This window comes from Camelus bactrianus, chromosome 35, assembly GCF_048773025.1.
Source record: "Camelus bactrianus isolate YW-2024 breed Bactrian camel chromosome 35, ASM4877302v1, whole genome shotgun sequence".
Taxonomy (NCBI): Eukaryota; Metazoa; Chordata; class Mammalia; order Artiodactyla; family Camelidae; genus Camelus; species Camelus bactrianus.
The window spans coordinates 31,064,889-31,085,019 of record NC_133573.1 but is presented as its reverse complement, the minus strand read 5'-3'; the positions used below and the strand labels follow the sequence as shown (position 1 = coordinate 31,085,019).

Below are 20,131 nucleotides of genomic sequence, written 5' to 3'. Positions count from 1 at the left end.
CTGCTGCTCTGACATGAAACTTCCTACCCTGAGAACTTGGTTCTAAGCCCAAAGACACCACCCCTCCTGTCCCCACACAGGCTGGCTCTTGCTTTGCGAGATGAGGACGTGGGTGTCGGGGGGAGAAGTGGGGACCAGCCGCTGCCCCGAGACCAGCAAGCAGGATGCGAATTCAGGACAGAGGTCTGCTCACCAGCCTTTCGGGGTGGACCCCAAGTACGCACGGTGGTTACTGGTCACCTCCTTCCTGATAAAATGGGTAACGAGAGTGCGCTGTTACCGTAGGACAACGTGGGAGATGGTCCTAGAAACATACCATAGCGGTCCCACAGAACAGACAGAAAAAGTGATCAAAGAGCTCCTCCCCGCCAAATCCCTGAGCCCAGCTGGTTCCGGAGGATGAGTCTCCCGGCCTTTAAGCAGCAGACGATTTCAAGGCTATTTAATGAGTTCCTGGGCACAGTAAAGATGAGGGAACGTCCAGTGGTTTTTATGAGGAGACGCCCATGTTACCAGTCTACCCACCTGACTACGCCACACAGAGAACTACAGAGGACCCTCAGGGTGGTTATCCAAAATTATGAATAAAATACTACCCAATTATCAGAGGAACAGAGCAACATAGTAATTACTGTAATGTGGGTTTATTCCAGAAATGCAAACATGGATTATCTCAAAAAATTAAAATGCAATACAAAAATACAGTTATAACCAAAGACATTAAGAGGCCATCTGATATAATCCAACAACTGCTTTTGATAAAAACTCAATAAAATAGGGTCTCCCCAGTGTGATCTCACACATACACACACACACACACACACCCTCCAGCGTCAGGCTTGATGGAAACACTGAGGGATTTCTCCTGACTTAGGAACACAACAGGAATGCTGCCTTTGTAGCTCCACTGTGTAACATCCACTGAAGCTCTCAGCCAACACAGCAAGAGAGAAATCAGAAGGGCAACAGTTGGAAGGGAGCGGGTACCACGGTCGCCGTTTGAACACGCGTGGTTATACATGGGAAGCTCCCGGGAGCCACTCTAAGTGTGCCGGGTGAGGAGGGGCACCGGCTTGGTGCAGAGAAGTCAGCGGCTTCGTTTACACACATGACAGCCTTAAATGCACATGACTAAGTGCAAGAAGCTAATTACACACTGTGATTCCAACTCCGTGGCATCTAGAAAAGGCACAGCTATGGAGACAGGAAGATGAGTGGCTGCCGGGGGTCAGGGAGAGGGGGGAGCAGGTGGAGCACAGAGGGTTTCAGGGCAGTGACGCCACTCTGTGTGACACTGGAATAATGGATTCATGTCATCATACATTTGTGCAAACTATAGAAGGTACAACACCAAGAGGGAACCCTAATGTAAGCTATGAACTTTGGTTGATTGGAAAAAAAAAACCTAAAAAAAGAGAACATATAAATGCACTCTTTATAAATTCAGTGGGTGAAGACCTTTCTAATTGTAAGTCAGAGTCCCAAGCTGGTAAAGATGATCAAAATCAAATGCATGAGAAGAAAAACTATTTGTACATAGAAAAACACCTTAAAGACAGTGGAAAGACAATTAAAAACTGGGGGAAATTATAATTTGTATCAGAAACAAAGCACCATTTCCCTAACATATAAAGAACTTCTAGAAAAATAAATTCCTCAGTAGGATAATGGAAAAAGGCCAGGTAAAAACTTCACAGACAACACAAATGGTTCTTAAATATCTGGAAAAGCGTTGTCTCACTGAATAAATAAATATAATCATATAAAAATACAGTGAGATGTAATTCTTTGTCTATCAGACTGGCAAACGTCCAAAGGTTGATCAGTATGCAGTTGGAAGGGCTGTGGGGAAACCACTGCGCTTACAGTGGCCGGCGGGAGTGGGTGTGGCTGGCACACACCGGAAGGATAATGCGACAACGTCCGATCACGGCGTCTGAGAGCTCATCCCGCCCCGTGTCCACACATGTGTAGGATGATGTATGCGAGGCAGTTTGCTGCAAGTGTCTGTGGGTGGAATGATGCAACTGACTCGGTGTGGCCCATCCCTGGGGGACTGGGCAAAGCACAGTGTGTGTGTCTGGTATTGGGCTTCTGTGAGCTGGACAGGCAGAGAGGTTCCCTATGGGGACAGACTTCTAAGGGACACTGCTACATGAAACAGGCTGGCACTGCTGCAAAGGCGGGGTGAGAGAGGACACCTGCACAGACACCCTGGAAGAAAGCTGGCAGGGCTGGGACCCCACCCCACATCCCAGCCAGTCCATTGGCCCGTTACTGTCTCAGGGATGCTGGCAGAGGTGCGAGATCCCTGGACCAGAGACCCAGGCATGTGACTTAGCACTGCAGGCAGCAAGTGCTCCCTGCTTGCTCTGGGGTCCTGGCCCACCTCGTGCAGCACGTGCAGGGGGACCCTGAGCTTGGGGAGGGAACCTCTTCATCGCAAGTGGTGAGAAAATCCCAGAGAAAAATAGTGCCTCACCCTCAGTGGATGATATGACACTATATATAGAAAATTGCAAACGTGCCACACAGAAACCACGAGAGGTGATAAGAGAACTCGGCAAGGTAGCAGGATACAAGATTAACCTACAGAAATCAATAAAAGACTTAGGAATAAATCTGACCAAGGAGGTGAAAGACTTATACATGGACAACTACAAAACACTGACTAAGGAAATTAAAGAAGACTTAAAGAAATGGAAAGATATCCCACGCTCTTGGAAGAATCAGTATCATTAAAATGGCCACACTGCCCAAGGCAATCTACAGATTTAATGTGATCCCTATCAAATCACCCAGGACATGTTTCATAGAGCTAGAACAAATAATCCTAAAATTTATATGGAACCAAGAAAGACCCAGAATTGCCAAAGCATTACTGAAGAAAAAGAATGAAGCTGTAGGAATAACCCTCCCAGACTTCAGACAATACTACAGAGCTACAGTCATCAAAACAGTGTGGTACTGGCATAAAAACAGACATATGGACCAATGGAACAGAACAGAGAGCCCAGAAATGAACCTACAGACTTACGGTCAATTAAACTTTGACGAAGGAGGCAAGAATATACAGTGGACAAAAGACAGTCTCTTCGGCAAGTCACGTTAGGAAGACTGGACGGCAGCATGTAAATCAGTGAAGCTAGAGCACTCCCTCACACCACACACAAAAATAAACTCAAAATGGCTTAAAGACTTAAATATAAAACAAGACACTATAAACCTCTTAGAAGAAAACATAGGCAAAACATTATCCTACATAAATCTCAGCAGTGTTCTCCTAGGACAGTCAACCCAGGCAATAGAAATAAAACCAAAAATTTTAAAATGGGACCTCATTAAACTTACAAGCTTTTGCACAGCAAAGGAAACCGTAAGCAAAAAAACGACAACCTATGGAATGGGAGAAAGTATTTGCAAATGATGTGACTGACAAAGCTTAATTTCCAGAATATATAAACAGGTCGTACAACTTAATAACAAAAAAACAAACAGCCCAAATCAAAAATGGGCAGGAGACCTAAACAAGCAATTTTCCAACGAAGATATACAAATGGCCAATGGACACATGAAAAAATGCTCAGTATCACTAATTCTCAGAGAAATGCAATTCAAAACTACAATGAGGTATCATCTCACACCAGTCAGAATGGCCATCATTCAGAAGTCCACAAATGACAAATGCTGGAGAGGCTGTGGAGAAAAGGAAACCCTCCTACACTGCTGGTGGGAATGCAGTTTGGTGCAGCCACTGTGGAAAACAGTATGGAGATTCCTCAAAAGACTAGAAACAGACCTACCATATGATCCAGCAGCCCCACTCCTGGGCATTTATCCAGAGGGAACCTGAATTCAGAAAGACACCTGCACCCCAATGTTCACAGCAGCACTACTTACAACAGCCAAGACATGGAAACAGCCTACATGTCCCCATCGACAGATAAAGAAGCTGTGGTGTATTTATACAATAGGGTATGACTCAGCCATAAAGAAGAATAAAATAATGCCATTTGCAGCAACATGGATGGACCTAGAGATTGTCATTCTAAGAGAAGCCAGGAAGAGAAAGAAAAATACCATATATCACTCATATGTGGAATCTTAAAAGGAAAGAAGAAAGAGGACACCAATGAACTCATCTACAAAACAGAAACAGACTTGCAGACATAGTATACAGTCTTATGGTTACCAGGGGAAATGGGGTGGGAAGGGATAAATTTGGGAGTTCGAGATTTGCAAATGTTAACCATTATATACAAAAATAAATAAAAAACAAATTTCTCCTGTAGAGCATAAGGAACTATATTCAATATCTTGTAATAACTCTTAATGGAAAAGAATATGAAAACAAATATACGTGTGTATTTGCATGACTAGGACATTGTGCTGTGCACCAGAACTTGACACACTGTAACTGACTATACTTCAATTAAAAAAAGAATGCCGGCTCAGATGTGTCTGGTTTGTGATGGACATGACTGGACAGAGACTGGAAGGAAAGATTTTCACTTCTGACAAAGGGTGGGGGAGACTCCCCTCTGGGGACCCCATTCACCCTGGGCTGGAAGGGGGACCCTCAGCCCACTCCATCCTTTACCAACTTGTGCCACGCTCCCTGTGTCTTCTGCGCTGATAAACTAACCGTGCACAGCGGTGGGTGGAGAATGGAGCGACCAAATTCTTTACATGGTTTCTTTTGGAAAACGTACCCGTTTTGGCTCTGACCCTCAAAGCTCAACTCTCAGCAACCATCAGTGAACCTTGAGGTCCCGGGGGGTGGGTCTCTGAGTGAGCGAGCTGGGTTGAATGTGGGAGTGTGGGGGCTTATGGCCTGGGCGCACCTGAGCTGTTCCTGCCTTGGCTCCACGGAGGCCAGGTGGGCAGAGACGCAGCCCGCTGCTGCAGAGAAGAGGCCAGGCGCTCCAGCAGCCGTGCTCTGATCCTGGCGCTCCTTCCGAGGCCCAGCTCCCGAGATCCTGACAGGAGCCCATTTAGCTGTGTGTCCCTGCGCTACAGGGAGGTGCCAAGGCCGCCTGCCTGCCTTCCCAGCGGCTCCACCCCGTCCCGCCATGTCCGCCTCACGGCACTGAGCTTGCTCCACGCATGAGGGTCCGGGGGCTGTGGCTGCTCTTCTAAATTCACTGGGTACAGGAACCTCTGGGCCACTGTTAAATGGTGGTATGTGACCTCAGCCCCCCACAACATGAAAGCCAAGACTTGAATGGAAACCAGCTTGGAAGATTCCTGTGAACAGTGTGCCAGGTTATCACGGGCGGGTAAGTTTGGGTGGGTGGGTACATGGAAAGCAGATGCAGAATTCTCATTCTTCCGAGCAGCTAACGTACAGACAGCCGGGGACAGGGTCTGTGGCCTGAAATGGGAGCTTCTGTTAAGCGACTTGGGAGCAGAAACCTCTAGCCAGAAGAGGCCGTGTCTGCGTGGCCACGGTCACCGCCTGGCCCGGGTCCACCAGGCTCAGAGGGTCCGCAGACACCGGGGACCGAGTGGGTCCGGAGGTGCCATGGCCCCGTCTGCTGTCGGGGTGGTAAAGGGCAGTGGCGTTTTGTCAGTGAGCCTGCGTGCTGACGCCTGGTTTTGTGTGTAAGCCGTAAGCCGAGGGTGTGGAGCGGGCGCAGTCATCACAGACTCAGTAATTCCCTCTGGAGGAAGTGCTCCCAGCGGCCCGCCTGGCCTCTCCTTCTGGGATCTGCCGGCACTGCCAGTGGTGCGGGCATCAGCTAGTTCGACAGCACCCTGGGCAGGCGAGGGAGGCCCCCTGCTCCGAGGTCCTCACGGCACCGAAATATGACTGACTAACACGAAAAATGAACGATCCAACTATTTCAAAGCTGCTCGCCTTTTCCCGTGGAGACAACGTGGGCTCGTTCTGCAGACAGATTCACAAGCAGCCCTGACGGGAACGGGTGGTCCTGACCTGGACGTCACCTCAGGTCCCGGACTGGGCGGGCCTGCAGCTCCGGGGAAAGACGGCCTGGGAGAGGCACCGAGCAGAAGCAGACATGGAGCTGACCCCGATCCCAGCCCACAAACCACACCCAGCCCTGCGGGGCAGCTGGGAACAGGGTGACCAATGGGAGGGGTGAGCCCCACTGGAACTGACCTCCCCCAAGTCCCTGGGCCACAGGAGAGGCTGAAGACTCTGAGAGGGGGAGCTGGCGTCTTCCTGGGGGTCTGGCCCCACAGGTGGTGTCTGACTCACAAGGGGTTGCACAGGCCAGGCCCCTATGGGAGGTAGGTCTGATGACTTGGGGGCCGAGCAAAGATCTCTGCAGTGCGACAAGGATGCGTCTGGCACCCCTGCCCTGCAGACCCTCCTGTCCCATGTGGTGACCCAGTGACCAGGGCGCCTGGGGCTGGAAGAGCTCCTTTGAGGCACCCCCACTGCTGGCCCGTTGGACACTGGCTCCCAGCCGTCCCCCTCACCTGGTCCTGTGGAGACTGTGTGGCACATCTGCAGGACACCCACCTCCTCCCCAAGGGGCTGCCAGCTGGCTGCTATGGCTGGGACAGGGTGAGGGAGAGGCCAGGAAGCATCGGGACGCCAAGGTCCGGGGTGTGGTGCACGTGGAGCCGACAGGCCCCACGGCGGCTCAGGCTCATGACGGGTGAGTTATGTCCCAGCGCCAACACTGAGGGCTCCACGCGGTGGGAATCTGGCAATGCCACACTTAGTACATGTGTTTGCCGCCCTCCCTCTTCCTCCAGACAAAGTGGAATGAGGCACGCTCACCATTGGCAGGGAGCCGTGCACTCGCCTTCCCTCTGGGACGGGCTGAGCGGCACCCGGCCTGGCGGTAGCCCGCCTGCCATCTCAGAGGGGCAAACGCAAGACAGCTGATCTGGGCGACGAGCAGCCTGCTTTTCCTTGCCCCGAGGATGACTGACAAGACCGCCCCGGAGCGAAGACCAGACACAGGAGAGTCCAGAGCCCCCATAAACGATTCACAGGCTGTGGGTTCGGGAGGCGCCTTCCCATTTCTCGTCTCCGTCTGCTGCTCCATGTCCACAGGGAGGTTGCCGGGCTGCCTGGGAAGGGCCCCAAGGGGAAATCTCGCTCCCAGGAATTCTGCCCTCCGCAGGGCACCTCTCTGCCCACCTCCCAATACGGCTGCGTCCTCCTGGACTGAGGGATGTGAGGTATTTTCAGCGCACGCAGCCAGCGACCATCTGGCTGGGCAGTTAAAACTCCCTGGCTAATGGCTGATGGCACAGGTGGGCTGATGTGGGGAGGGGTGGCGCCTCCCCTCGGCTCCTGTCCCTCCCCTGACCTGTCCGAGCGCTGGCCTGCCTGGAGGACCGTCTCCAGCGGGAGTTGCCCCCTTCCTCACTTCCGCCCCGCGGGTACGTGACCAGGCGGCACAGCTCTGCCACGTCCTTGCCCAGCTGTCAGCTCGGGGCTAGTGTCCTTTCCCAAGCTCTTGTGGAAAACAAGATGGATGTTGTCAGTGAGAAAAGTGGATTGCAGAAGTTGAAGAAAAAGGAGCAAGTGAAGAGCTGTCAGGTAAATTAAGAAATTTCCAGGAACACAGAATAAAAGGTAGACTAATAACAGGGAAGGGTTGAAAAAGACTGAGAATTAACTCAGAACACTGAGAACTCGACAAAAATGGGGACGAAGGAAGAAACCTATTAGAGCAATGACACCAAAGAACTACACGAGTGAACAGCTCACACGCGCCCAGGATGGCGGCAGGCTCCAGCCACACGTGCTATGGAATCACGTAACATCCAGGTGAAGGGGCCCTTCCCTCCTGTGGGCATGGCTGGGGCGACCACTGTCCGTCGGACAGGGTGTTCCAGTCGGAGGTATCAGATACGAGATAATAGAAAAATCCCTTCAAAATCCTGAGGGCAGATGAGCTGGATTCAAATCCCCCCGGAAAACCCTTCCAGAAACACGAGAACCAAGTCAAGACATCGAGGGAAACACAGGTGTTCCTTCTGAGACAGAAGGGACGAGCTTGGAGCTGGAGGCCGTGGTCCAGGAGGCAGTGCAGGGCCCCCTTGGTTGGCCAGGGCGGAGGCCGCCAGCAACAGAAGTGGGTCTGTGTGGAGGTCACATGACTCAGCTCTGTGCCAAAGGCCGGTGAGAAAAGGAGGACCGGGGGCTTGGGAAGTTGCTGCTTAAGCAAGAAGTCTGTCTGCTTGAACCGACCTTACATGTGACATGCATTTGAGCCGGTGGATGGAGCAGCGAGAGTGTACGTGACCCAATGGGAGCTGGTGCCCTTTCTGGAGAGATGGTCCTGCCACTGGGAGCCCTGGTACTTCCCACCCCCTGCCTGGGACGGTGACTGTAACGCCCTGACCGCGTAGACGCCGCTCAGTGGTCTTCAACCCTGAGACTCACAGCACAAACGAAACACAGACGACTTAATTATGGAACAGAACAGAGGACACATATCGCCAGTTATGGCAACATGAAACTACTCATACGAGTCTGGGGGCTGCTTAATCGACAGACAGGCAGCGGAGAGCACCGTCTAAACTCGCCAGGGTAAAAAGTCAGGCATCAAGTGTCCCATCTACAATTACAAATATTTTACATGCAGTGATGAAAAATTCAACAGGATCCACTTTTAACAGTGTGAAACAGCAGGTATCGCTTAAAATGCGCAAGCTGGAAATCGAGAACCTGCACAGTATTTAGAGTCACAAGAACGAAAGTGAAAAATGACTGGAAGTGACTGCCTCCGAGTCTGCTCGGGCCCGGGGGGTGGGTGGAGCACGCGGCTTCTCAGTCCTAAGTTCTCTTCCGTTTGCGTTTTTACCAACAACTGCATTATTTTGATAAAAGCAAACCCTATTCTGTTCAGAAGTGTGTATTTCTGCCATCATGTTTCTCATTATGGCGACAGGAGGGTCTCAGCCCCTCACCTGAGAAGATGTTACTGATGTGGCTGAGCTGGGATCTCACCTCTGGATGGGGACGGCGAGGGATCATGTTTTATTTCAAAATAAACTTAATTCTGCAGCACTGTGGTGTACGTAACTGCAGAAACTAGAGTGAGACGCCTCAGCCCCTCAGAGTGTCCGAGGCACTGGCTCGAATGCCTGGACCAGAATGAAGATTAAACGCACGTCAACTGGAAGTAAATGGATGTGTGAAAATATCCCTATTAGTAATTTTGCACAGTTGTCCCTAATCTCTTTTTAATCAACATGTTTATTAAATCTTCTCTTTCTAACAGGAAAGTAAGCTTCAGCGATTTATTCAACGCTATTAAACTACTAATCAGCACAGGTTTATCTCACAAAGTCTCACTTTCATGTGATAAATCCAGTTCACATAAATAAACTGCCTGTAGATGAAGCAGTGTATTCAGTGGCCACTTAAAAGCACCGTTTCTACCCAAGTCTTTGTAAAGTATCTCTGTTTCCCAAGGGACGTCTGAGAGCAGCTTCCTAGACTCCCCGGAACTGAACTTCCCAGAAAAGCAGACCTGGATGCTGGACAGGCACAGCTCCAGAGCTGGGAAACATTGAAAAACGGCCCACTGGTCCTCCTGCGTGGCTTCCGGGGCTGGAATCTCGAGCAGTAAAGAGGAAGCACTGGCGGGTGCCCCTCCTTCACACTCGCGGGGCAGCCCAAGCGAAATTAAACCACATCATCCTAGAATCCGTGCAGAGAAACCCACGTGGACACTCCACACTTAAAATCTGCCCAAGTTCGTGGCTGTAACCCCGCAGCCCTGCCTGGGCCTCTTTGACGCTTCTTTTCACATGGGGTCTACACTTGAGGGTCCTGGGGGCAGCGCTGGGGCTGTTCCATGCACGGCTGTTTGCCCAGAAGCCAGGAGGCCTGTCGCACATGGAGGCGCTGGGCAGTGACCTGCGCACGGGCTCTGGGGCACCTGGCATGACTGGGGCCACCTCTCCGAGCGCTGTGTGTATGGGGACCCCTCCAGGCAGGTCTTTTGTCGTCCCATCTCACAGGCAGGGAACCGAGTCCTGAGAGATCAGCTGGCCTGCGGTCACACCACTGGTGGCAGGAGCCACTGGGGTTCAGCCTGACACCACCCCCACCGTGGCCTGGACTGTCTCGTCCCCAGTGGGGTGGCATCTTTCCCTGGCACCCGAGATGGTACAGAATGGGGTCCAGCATCTAGAAGTGTCCTGCCGACTAGTGGCTGCCAGTGGCCGCCTGGAAGGAGTCTTCACTGGTGCAGCTCTTAGCCCTCCACCTGGGGCCTTTCTTGTCCTACGAAGGGGTGGAGGGTCCCCAGCGTGGGGGCGGGCCACTTGCCACCAGAGCTGGTATATCCCTGACAGAACAGAGTTACCTTTGACACTATCCCAATAAAGCAGTTTTCACGTTTCAAAGTTTTCATGTACTTTACCCTGCTCACCAGGTTACACCGCGCGAGGCATTTCTACTTCCATTTCACTGAGACGCCCAAAGTGGAAAGGCTAAGTGACATGTCCTCGCGCTAAAACTAAGAAAGTGCCCGGCGTGCTTCTGCTCTGACTCCAGGAGCCTTGGACCGGGTGACACAGGGGCCCAGGCGTCTAGCGGGAGAGGGAAGATGGGCCGCGCACCTGGCTCTCGGTCGACGTTTCACGTACACGTTTGGGGACATCAGGTAGGCCGTCTTTCCAAGTCTTAGACTTGGTCCACACTCACAGAGAAAGTGCGTGCACGCGAAACTTAAACAGCACGAAAGTCAATTTTTTTTTTTTTTTTTACAATAACCATTCTCTGAGAGGTCATTCGGGCATTGCCCGCCCACCCCAAACTGTGGAACTAGAAACAGCTGAACTCAAACAACCAGCCGGTTAGTATTACTAATAGGTTAGTAATGAGATGTTTTCAGCAAAACCGACTGCGTCAGATTAAGCACCGCTTTCGCCCAACCTGAGCGGCCTCGGCCTGGAGGGTCCGAGGGCTGTTTCCCCGGCCCGGCCTCGAGGCCGAGGGCGGAGGCCCTTCAGTGAGCGCCTGGGGCCTAAGCCCCCGCGGCGCGGCGGGAGGGACGGGTCTCCGGGCGGGCGTGCGCCCCGCGGGGCCCCAGGCCTCCTGGGCAGGCGGGGAGGGGGCCTGCGGCGACCCGAGGCCGGCCTGGCCTCGTTGCCGCCTCCTACAGATTCGACCCTGCCCGCCCTGCCCGCCCCGGGGGCGCGCGACCAGCCCAAGGGACAGAGAGCCGGTCCGCTCTGGGGGGACGTCGTGCAGCGCGGACGGCGGGCTCGGGGCGGCCAGGGCAGGGCGGCAGCCCTTCGCCAGCGTCACCGGGTCTCTGCGGCTTCGCTCCTCTGGTCGCGTCTTCGGGGGGGCGGGGGAGCCCTGGTTCCCAGGCCCGGCGCGCGCCCCGCGGAAAGACAAGAGGCCTTACCTTGGGTCATGACGATCCCCGCCAGCGCTTTGTGGCGGGCGTGCGCGGCCGCCAGGCCCCCGCTCAGCTCGTGGAACTTCTGCGTGACCAGCTGGGACACGGAGTCGGCGAATTCCTGGAAGACACAAGCAGCAGGGCCTCTTTGACGGCTGCGCGACGGCACGGCCGGCCCCCGCCTCCAAGCGGCGTCCGCATGCGCAGTCGCCCCAAACGTCGCTGCCTCGACGCCGACGGAGCCCCACCCCCCGCACGGCCCCGGGGGCGGAGCCTTGGGGGGGACCGCCCCCCCGCCTCTCCTGCGGCAGTGCTTCCTTCAGGGAGGACCGCCCGGTGACGTCCTGAGAGGCGCCGGGATGCGCACGCACTGCGTAATCGGCCCGCTTTCTACCGTGTCGCAGAACCCGTCCTAGACGCCCCCAGACCTGCGCCTTTCCCGTTTCTGCACACGTGCACACGCATGTACGTACACGCGCGCACACATACAACAGACACGTGCACACACACCCCCTGCAGGCCCCTGCACGTGCGCACACACACGCACAGACACACACACGCACACAGGTTCAGACAGTGCTGCCACCGTACTGCGCGCACACACACACACCAAGCTGATAGAACCCTGGGTGCGGAGTTTTCTAAGTGACCCGTGTTTCTAGCAGCCTCACACGTGAGACCCACAGGCCCGTGTCTCCCAGAGAGCATGGCTTTGTTGTCACACCCCCCTCCGCCTGGCCCCACGTCTGCAGCGACCTGACGCTCGGTGGGGCCAGGGCACCGGTGTCCCCACTGAGGAACCTTCAGTTGGAGGCAGTTCTCTGTGTGGAGGTGGGGGGCTCTGAACGGCACGGGGCGGCCCCTGTGCCCAGATCCACTTGCCCCACGTGTCTCTGTGGCCATCACTGGGGCTTCCCTCGAGGGGGCCTGACTCGCCACTGGCCTGCGGTGCGTGGACTGAACACGCGCCAGACACGCTGCCCACGCTTCCCGGCTTCTGGGCCAGTTGGCGGCGCCGGGGTTGGGAGGCGGGTGGGGAGGGGTTGCGTCCCCCAGCCCCAGCTTGTTTCCGAGGCTCCATCGGAGCCCTGTGGGCTGTGGCCGGTGCAGAGCAGACCAGGAGACCTGCAGGGAGGACAGAGACAGCCCCGGCGGCGTCCCGGGAGGCCCCTCCCCTCTGAACCGCAGGGGCTCCGTCAAGACCTTTTTCTTTTTTTAACGTCTCCTCCCCTATAATCCTTTCTTCTTTCTTTAGAGTCCTTGACATTTCTGTTAAGCATATTTCTCAATTAACACTTTATAAAGGTAAATGAAAAAGAAAAAAGCAAAGATTTCTCTACCTTTTCTTACTCTGGCTGGTGGACTATCTAACTGAAACAGAAGGCACTTAGTCAGCGGGTTAGAATTTATCTCGTTGGTATTTAACCGGTGTGACTTCCTAGGGTGGCTTTGAAAAGTCTTGCTTCTGGTTTTGCCAGGGAGAATTCTATGGAATGTTTATGCAGTGACCTGCGACCCTTAGTTTTTCTGGTTTTAAAATTCAAAGGAAGACAAGTTGTGATTAACGGTCTGCACCAGAGAAGGAGCGTCTGTTGTCTCCTTCCAGACCTGCTGGGGCCTTCGAGAAACGAACTGGAGAAACCGGGCCCCCGCCCTGCCCCGTCTCCCCCCGGCACCCCATCTACTGCGTCACAGCCACCTTCAGTGGTGGGTTTTACTCAGGTCGCACACATGCGACTGCAGCTGCATGCAGCTGTCCATCGCTGGATTTGTGCAGGTGAGGGGGTGCCGTTGGTTACACGGGGTGTTGGAAACTAGGCAGGAACTTAGAGTCACGTGGGGAGATGTGCGCTTACGTCTAATGTGATGCCAGTCATTTTTTTGTGTGTGTTTTAATCACTTGGGATTTAATATATACAATCAACTTTGGTTACTGCAAAGCAGATTAATCAGACATTGAAAGAATTTGATTTTTCCCCACCTGCACTTGGTTTACGGTAGAACCAGCCGAAGTGCTCAAAAACAAGCTTGTGTCCCAGGTTATTTTTATAAATTCAAATTCCGGGGCATGTCTGTGGCCTGCACAGGGCATCTCCAGTCTCCTGGGATGGAGGCCTGCACCCAAACTAACAGCAAACTACTGAGTGGTCAGAGCACGCGGGCCGAGCGGTACCGCGTGACTTCTTTCTGGAGTAAATAAGACCCCCCACCCCCACCGACGTGAGACCAGGGGGTCAGGACAGGCCCTGGCGCCCACCTCGGGCTCCTTCAGGGCAGGGAGCACCCCCTCGGCTCCCGGGGCACGGTCTGGCAGGATGTGTGGGAGGCGAGAAGCCAGCAGGGGCCAGGAGTGTGGAGGGACTCAGAAGGGGCTCTGGAACGAGCGAGCCTGTTGCCCCCTCCCCCAGCCACACACTCCCTAGAGATTCTTCCTTCCCACAGAGGAGACAGGGGAGATGGACAAGGAGGGAGCCAGGCTGAGCCCCAGAGGTGCCCGAGGGCCTCGTGACCCTCAAGGGAGAAGGTGCTGCAGAGACAGAAGGGGTACCCCAGAGACGCCTGCACCATGTCTGGTCCACTGAAGTCCTTGGTGGGGAGAGGAGGGGGCCCCACAGAGACCCACCCACCGTGTCTGGTCCAGTGAAGTCCTTGGTGGGGAGAGGAGGGGGTCCCACAGAGACCCCCCATGTCTTGTCGAGTCCAGTCCTCAGGTACAAGCAGAGTCCTGGTGGCGAGACCCCCTCCAGACAACCTCTGGGTGGGGTGGTCTGGCCACCAGGACAATGACAGGTGAGGGTCTGGGTGGGGTCCAGGGTAGGGCAGTAGCGGCTGGACCCCGGACAAGTGAGATGCCAGCTTTGTGATATCGAAAGTCAGATGCAAGTCCTGCGCAGAGAGGCTGTGGAAACCCGCTCCAAAAATCCTGACTAATGAGTGTTATTTGCAGCTCGTGGTCTTTGTGAAATATGAAAAGAAGAGCCCTCCCGCTGTCCTGGCTGCTGGCAAGTCAACACCTCCTCCAGGAGGCCCCCCAGCCTCTCTCAGGGCAGCAACAGCTGCGGATGGGCGTTTGGCGGGGGGGGTGGGGGTGGGGCCTGCACCTGAGGTGCGCGATGTCGGTGCTGCTGGCGCGCAGAGTGGCCCCACGCTGAACACGCTGCACAGCGTCTGTCCTTCTTAAAGCGGAGATGCGGCCCCCGCTACCACGGCAAATCACCAGCCCTATGCAAGCAGGAAAAATAAACTAAGTAGGAACACCCAAAGCCTCAAACTTCACTCATTTCCAACACTAATATTTTGAATGGCTTAAGTAAATACAATGTGTTCAAATTTGCAGTCACTGTCTTCAGGGTAAAACTGACATTCAGCCGAAGTGGTTAGGATATGAGAATCGACGGATTACGGAGACAGCCCTCCATAAATATTTTCCTGCTGAAATCCTGCCCTCGGGTTTCTGATGCGGAATATCCAAAAGGTTAGATTTGCATGTGGGTGGGGCCAGGCGGATCGGGACCGGTACCCACAGCCCCCGCTGGTGCACACCCACACTGGTGTGCGCAGCACGTGCTGGGCGGGGGCACCTGCAGGCAGGGCACGAGGGGCCTTGTGGACGGTCCACCGCATCCACACCGGGAAGGTGGGAGAAACTGTCACCAAGAATGGTCATCGAGCCCCCAGACATCAGGCTACGGCCTCAGAGTGACCCTAGCCAAGGGGAGATGCTCCTCCCCAGCTTCCAGCTCAATGTTCCTCATGTTTCCAGGGAAAAGGCGTCTCTAGGTCTTGGTCATGATTCCTGTTTGCTGACAATGGCGATAACATTGCATTAATGTCAATGCCAGGGACTGGCAAACACCGGTGTCCAAGGAAGTAGCTCAGGCTGACTGTTCAGTTATTCTCAACCCCAGATGACCAAGAGGCAGAACAAATCTGCAGGAAGGCACGGAAGATGAAAGGCCTGCCTCCCCCTTCCCACGGCATCGCGGACAGAGCTCCGAGCCTGGAGCCGGAGGACCGGGCTGGAGGTCCTCCCCCTCTGCTCCGGGCTGTACAGCTGATGGGCAGCGACCTCCTCTGAGCTGCCCGTCTCCTTCCTGGAAAGGGGGCATCACAAGAATCACCCCAAAAGGCCATGAATCCGATTCTCCACATGGACACACCTACCCAGGCATCTCCTGGGAACACTCTGGATGGCGCATGTTCTTTAAAATGTCCCCAGGAGCATTCAGGCCCACGGAGACCAGGGGCTGCACATGGACGGAGGCTGGAGAGGGCTGCCCTTCAAGGCTGGCCCTCACCTGTCTGCGGGCCACAGGGAGCCCAGGGATGCGCCACCAGACTTGCCTTTGGGGAGCACTGCTGGCGCTGGGATGGGCAGGTAGCAGCACGAGGCCACGTCACAGTGTCCTCGCCTTGGAGACCGTCCCGACTGCAGAGTGAGAGGGGCAGTGGTGCCTGGGCTGACCCTGGGACCAGCCGGGAGGAGCCCGGGGGAGGCCAGCACCACTATGGCCTCCGGTGAGTCCTCTTGGGGGTCCTTGGCCCCCAGATGAGCTGCCCATCCAGTGCCCTGCAGAGCATGGGGCACCGCACCCCTGAGACCAGCCAGCAGGTGCGTGAGCAGAACAAACGACTGTGGTTTTGAGCCGATGGGTTTCGGGCTGGTCGGTGACACAGCGCCAGCGACCAAAGCAGACGCGATACACGTGCTGTCAGGCCACGAGGGGCTGCTGTCTGGCCGAGGGCTCAGACCACGCAGGTCCAGACTCGGGTCCTAGTGCTGCTAGTGGACATCACTTAGGCGTGGGTTTCCTCCCTCTCAAGTAGGAACAGCGCCTATGCCGTAGGGTGGTTACCGGGGAAACGAGAGCCTGGCCCCGACGCTCAGTACCTGGTCCTCTGGCCTTCACTGTTGTTGTCCAGACTGTGTGGACATGAAGCCTCCTGGACACAGCACAGAGACACCTCCCGGAGATACCCCCCTTCAGCTCCGCTGAGGTCTTCTCAGCAGGAGGCTGATTAAGGACATGTGTTTCGATGCCATCAGGCAGGCACGCACACGCACAGACACACACCACCCCCTCACACATGCCGTGCTCCCCAACCACAGTATGCGTTTGCCTTGGGGACTTGCAGAGTGCCCCCACCCCTGCCAGCTAAGCTGGGAAGGCGGATTTTGGAGCCGCTGTTGTGAAAAGCTCGCTCGTGGTTCCAGAACGGCCTAGGAGAGGCAGAGTGGAGACTGTTTCTCAAGCACTTCTGCTTTCATTTCATCTCTGAACCCATCCCCTGGGAAGAGAATCAATCAAAGTTTGCTGAGCAAGACGCTAATGAAATGGAGACGAAGCAGACAGGGTCCTCGATATGAAAAAGCCTGTAACACAAACATCGCGCAGCCCTCGGTGCCGACGCCCCCTGGGGCTGGGAGCCTGCCCGGTGCCCGGTGCCCAGTGGGGCCTGTTTCCCTGAATCCAGATTGTCCTCGAGGCTGCAGTCATTCCCCAGTTCATAGACCAACAAGCTGGGGGAGGAGGTCAACCGTGCAGCAAGGGCGCCGGAGAGTGAGCCGTGGACCCGGGTTCACACGCATCGTCTGACCCCAGTGGGTATGAAGCCCGGTCCTGCCTCCGAGAGCTGCTGTGGGGCAGGGAGGATGCCGGGGCTGCGGCACCACCGACACCCTCGGCCCAAACGGGCACGGCCAGCCTAACCGGCGCACATGTGGTCGCAGAGACCTGGGCATGGCGACGGAAGCTCGGCCCCTCCCCCAGTGTGGGTTTTATGACTGCCCTAAGTCATACAGTGACCCAGGGTTTGGAGGAGGACTTCCTGGAGGAGGCAGGCGACTTCCTGGAGGAGGCAGGCCCCTTCCCGGATACTCTGGATCAGACCGTTGGGCCGTGCACCCAGGGCTCAGACACTCTGCTGGCACTCTGGTCTGCAGTCCCCACCTGCCTCCTCTCGCCGGGCTCCAGGTGGGCCCCCTTCTCTCTCTTTGGAACACACAGGCTTTCCCCCACACGGTGCTGCTGTGAGACCCCACCAAACGCAGCCTCAGAGGAAGACCACCACCCTCATTCCTGCCCCTGAATGTGCTGAAACCAGTGGAGAAAATCTCGGAGCAGAACAGCGAGGTTCCCCCTGCTCTTGTCTCCCCGGGGAGGGGTCCGAGCTGTGGGCCGTCTGCTGAATTCTCTGCCTGTGGACAAGAAGTCCCCTTAAAGCGCCAGGAGGGAGGGTTCGCGTCGACAGGGCTGGGGGCTGGTCACATTCGTGATCCCAATTTCCTGGGCAGAAGGCGTTTTTCACCTTGTATCGTTGGCGTTTTTAAAGTTACAGTAAAGAAACAGGGAAAATGAAGGAACGGTTTTCAGAAACTAAAGGATCTGCATAAAGCAAAAGGGGGCACAGTTGTGTGAATGGCTGTTGCTCTGTTGGTGACAAAGGTCTGGCTGTGTTAAGAGCAGGCCTCCACCTGCCCCCTGCTGTGTCTGGCAAACACATGACACCCTCTGCTTTTTGCTATGTATTTCATGAATTAGCCCGGCCATTTTCTGGCTCATCAGTTCCTCCAGCAGAGAGTGGGTGCAAGACAACAGGGGCCCCCAGTCGTGGGTCACCGCGAGCAGTGCAGGTGGGAAGGAGGGTGGTCCCAGCCCCCACACTGACCCTGGGTGGCCCCCTGGAGCCAGCCAGCCACGGGGGGAGCATCTATGGGTGTGGCTGGGAGTGGCATGCTGCCCGGCCACAGTGACCCAGCTGGGCAGGGCGGGGGTGGAATTCAAATCCAGATGCTTGAATCGAGGGCTTTTTAATAATTGAGGCTTTCAGAAAAGCCTAAGATAAGAGAGCCCATGTTCATTATTGGGGTAACTGAGAGCTGAGGGCAGTGTGCACGGATATCTGCACATCTGCGTAGCCATTAAGCACGTCTGTGGTTCTTCACAATCACCTACGTTGTTAGGCAGCCACAATTTGTTCACACAGGTTAACAGTAGTTACTGCTTTAACAATTAACTTAAATTGGAATACAATGAAGATGTAGAAAATGCACTAAAGCCGCACTGGCAAATGTAATATTTCTGTTTCTGTCAAACTGGTGCTTCCTGATGTAGCCGGGAAGATACTGTGCATCTGGGTTTAATTAGAATCTTTAAATTCTCATTAGTGTGCCCATATGAGGGCACTAACAGATGACGTCCTCTGTTTGGGTTGATTCATGGCTGTTTGAGTTCATCTGGATGTGAAAAGCCGTAAACGAGGAATCATGTCAGCACGCCGAGAGAAAGGATTCTCAGCAGATAACACAGTTGTTTCATAAAGGAAGTAATGTTCACGCTCTTAGCTTGCGTTAAATTCAAGAAAAGTTTTTTAGCGATTGCCTAAATAACAAGGGGTGCTAACACCTGTTTTGCAAAATTACCAGTGACATCAGTGTCGCATTCACTTTCAAATGTAAAGGATAAACTCTCAGACCCCTTTGTCTCACCATTTGGCCCCAAATCTGCTCTCTTTACCCTGAAAGCAGGTTCCATAGAGGAGAGAGAAACTAGGTGAAAATTGCTATCATTCCAAACGGCGCATCTGCAGGGCGAGGCTGTCCTTGTGCATTTCTTCAAGGTCACGGGGAGGCCCCCCCACAGCTGTTTCCTTGAACATGACGAACAGGGGAGAGACGGCTCGGAAAGCGCCCATTCTCCAGCTGAGCCTCCACCGTCGAGGGGGTCAGTGCCTCCATGCCCTGGACGCAGACCCGCTGTTGCCGGGACGCCTTTGCCCGGCCCTGGCGCCGGCACGCTCGCTGGAACCAGGGCCAAGCCCAGGGCCGGTACACGTGCCACTCACCTTGCAGCCACCAGCAAGTGAAGGTCTTTCCCGCTGAAGCCAGTCCTTAAGCCTGGAAGAGAGGACCACTCCTTCAAGTGCACAGACACCAAAGCAGACCCGACGCCGCCGGAGGGCGTGGCGCACTATCGGGCAGCCCCCGGGAGCCGGAGGCCCGTGAGCTTCCTGACAAAGATTTCAAAATAAGTATTTTAAAGAAGCTACAAGAGAACATCAAAGTCAGGAAAACAATTCAGGAGCAAAACGGGGCATTTAACAACGAGGGCAGTCATGGCGCAGAATCAAACAGAAATTCCGGAGCTGAGGCACACAGTGACTGCGATGGAAAAAATGCAGTGGAGAGCGTCACCGGCAGACCCGAGTCTGTGCACTCAAAGGCAAGTCATTAAAATTATCCAGTCAGAGGAGAAAAAAAAAATAATACAGAAGAGTGAAGAAAGGCTTTGGCGTTTATGGGACACCATTAGTCGAACGACGGATGCATTATGGGAGCCCAGAAGAGGCAGAGGGAGAAAAAGAGGCAAAAAGCGCATTAAAGAAATAGCAATAAAAACCTTCTTAAATCTGGGGCAAGAAATAGACACACAGACTCAGAAGCCAAAGGATCTCAAGTAGGTTAAGCGTGAAGAGGTCTGTGTCGAGACACACGTAATTATACTGTAGGTGTCAGAGAGAGGCGTTTGAAAGCAGCGAGAGAAACACCCTAAGATCACCAGAGGATTTCTCAGCAGAAACCCTGCAGGCGGCAGGGGCAGGGGGTGATTGCTTCAAAGTGTGAGCGAAAGCAGAAGTCAGTCAAGAACACTACACTTGGCAAAACAATTCTGTGAAAATGAAGCTTAGAGAATGTCTTTTCTAGGAAAAACAAAGACTGAGGGAATGTGTCACCACCAGCCCTGCCTAACAGACGCTTAAGAGTTATTCACATGCATGCA

The 20,131-nt window shown here is 54.5% G+C and overlaps 1 protein-coding gene across 5 annotated transcripts in view; it reads right to left on the bottom strand.

The window, feature by feature from the left end:
• The window catches only part of ADARB2 (adenosine deaminase RNA specific B2 (inactive)), a 421,699-nt gene that overhangs the window by 32,331 nt on the left and 369,237 nt on the right, over positions 1 to 20,131 (bottom strand). For all 5 annotated transcript variants that reach the window (XR_012504275.1, XM_074358384.1, XM_074358386.1 and 2 more), the window contains one exon: positions 11,358 to 11,472. Coding sequence is in view for 4 of the 5 variants with exons in the window: in XM_074358384.1 (XP_074214485.1) it covers positions 11,358 to 11,472 (115 nt within the window). In the remaining variant the exon portion in view is untranslated. The remainder of the gene's footprint in view (positions 1 to 11,357; positions 11,473 to 20,131) is intronic.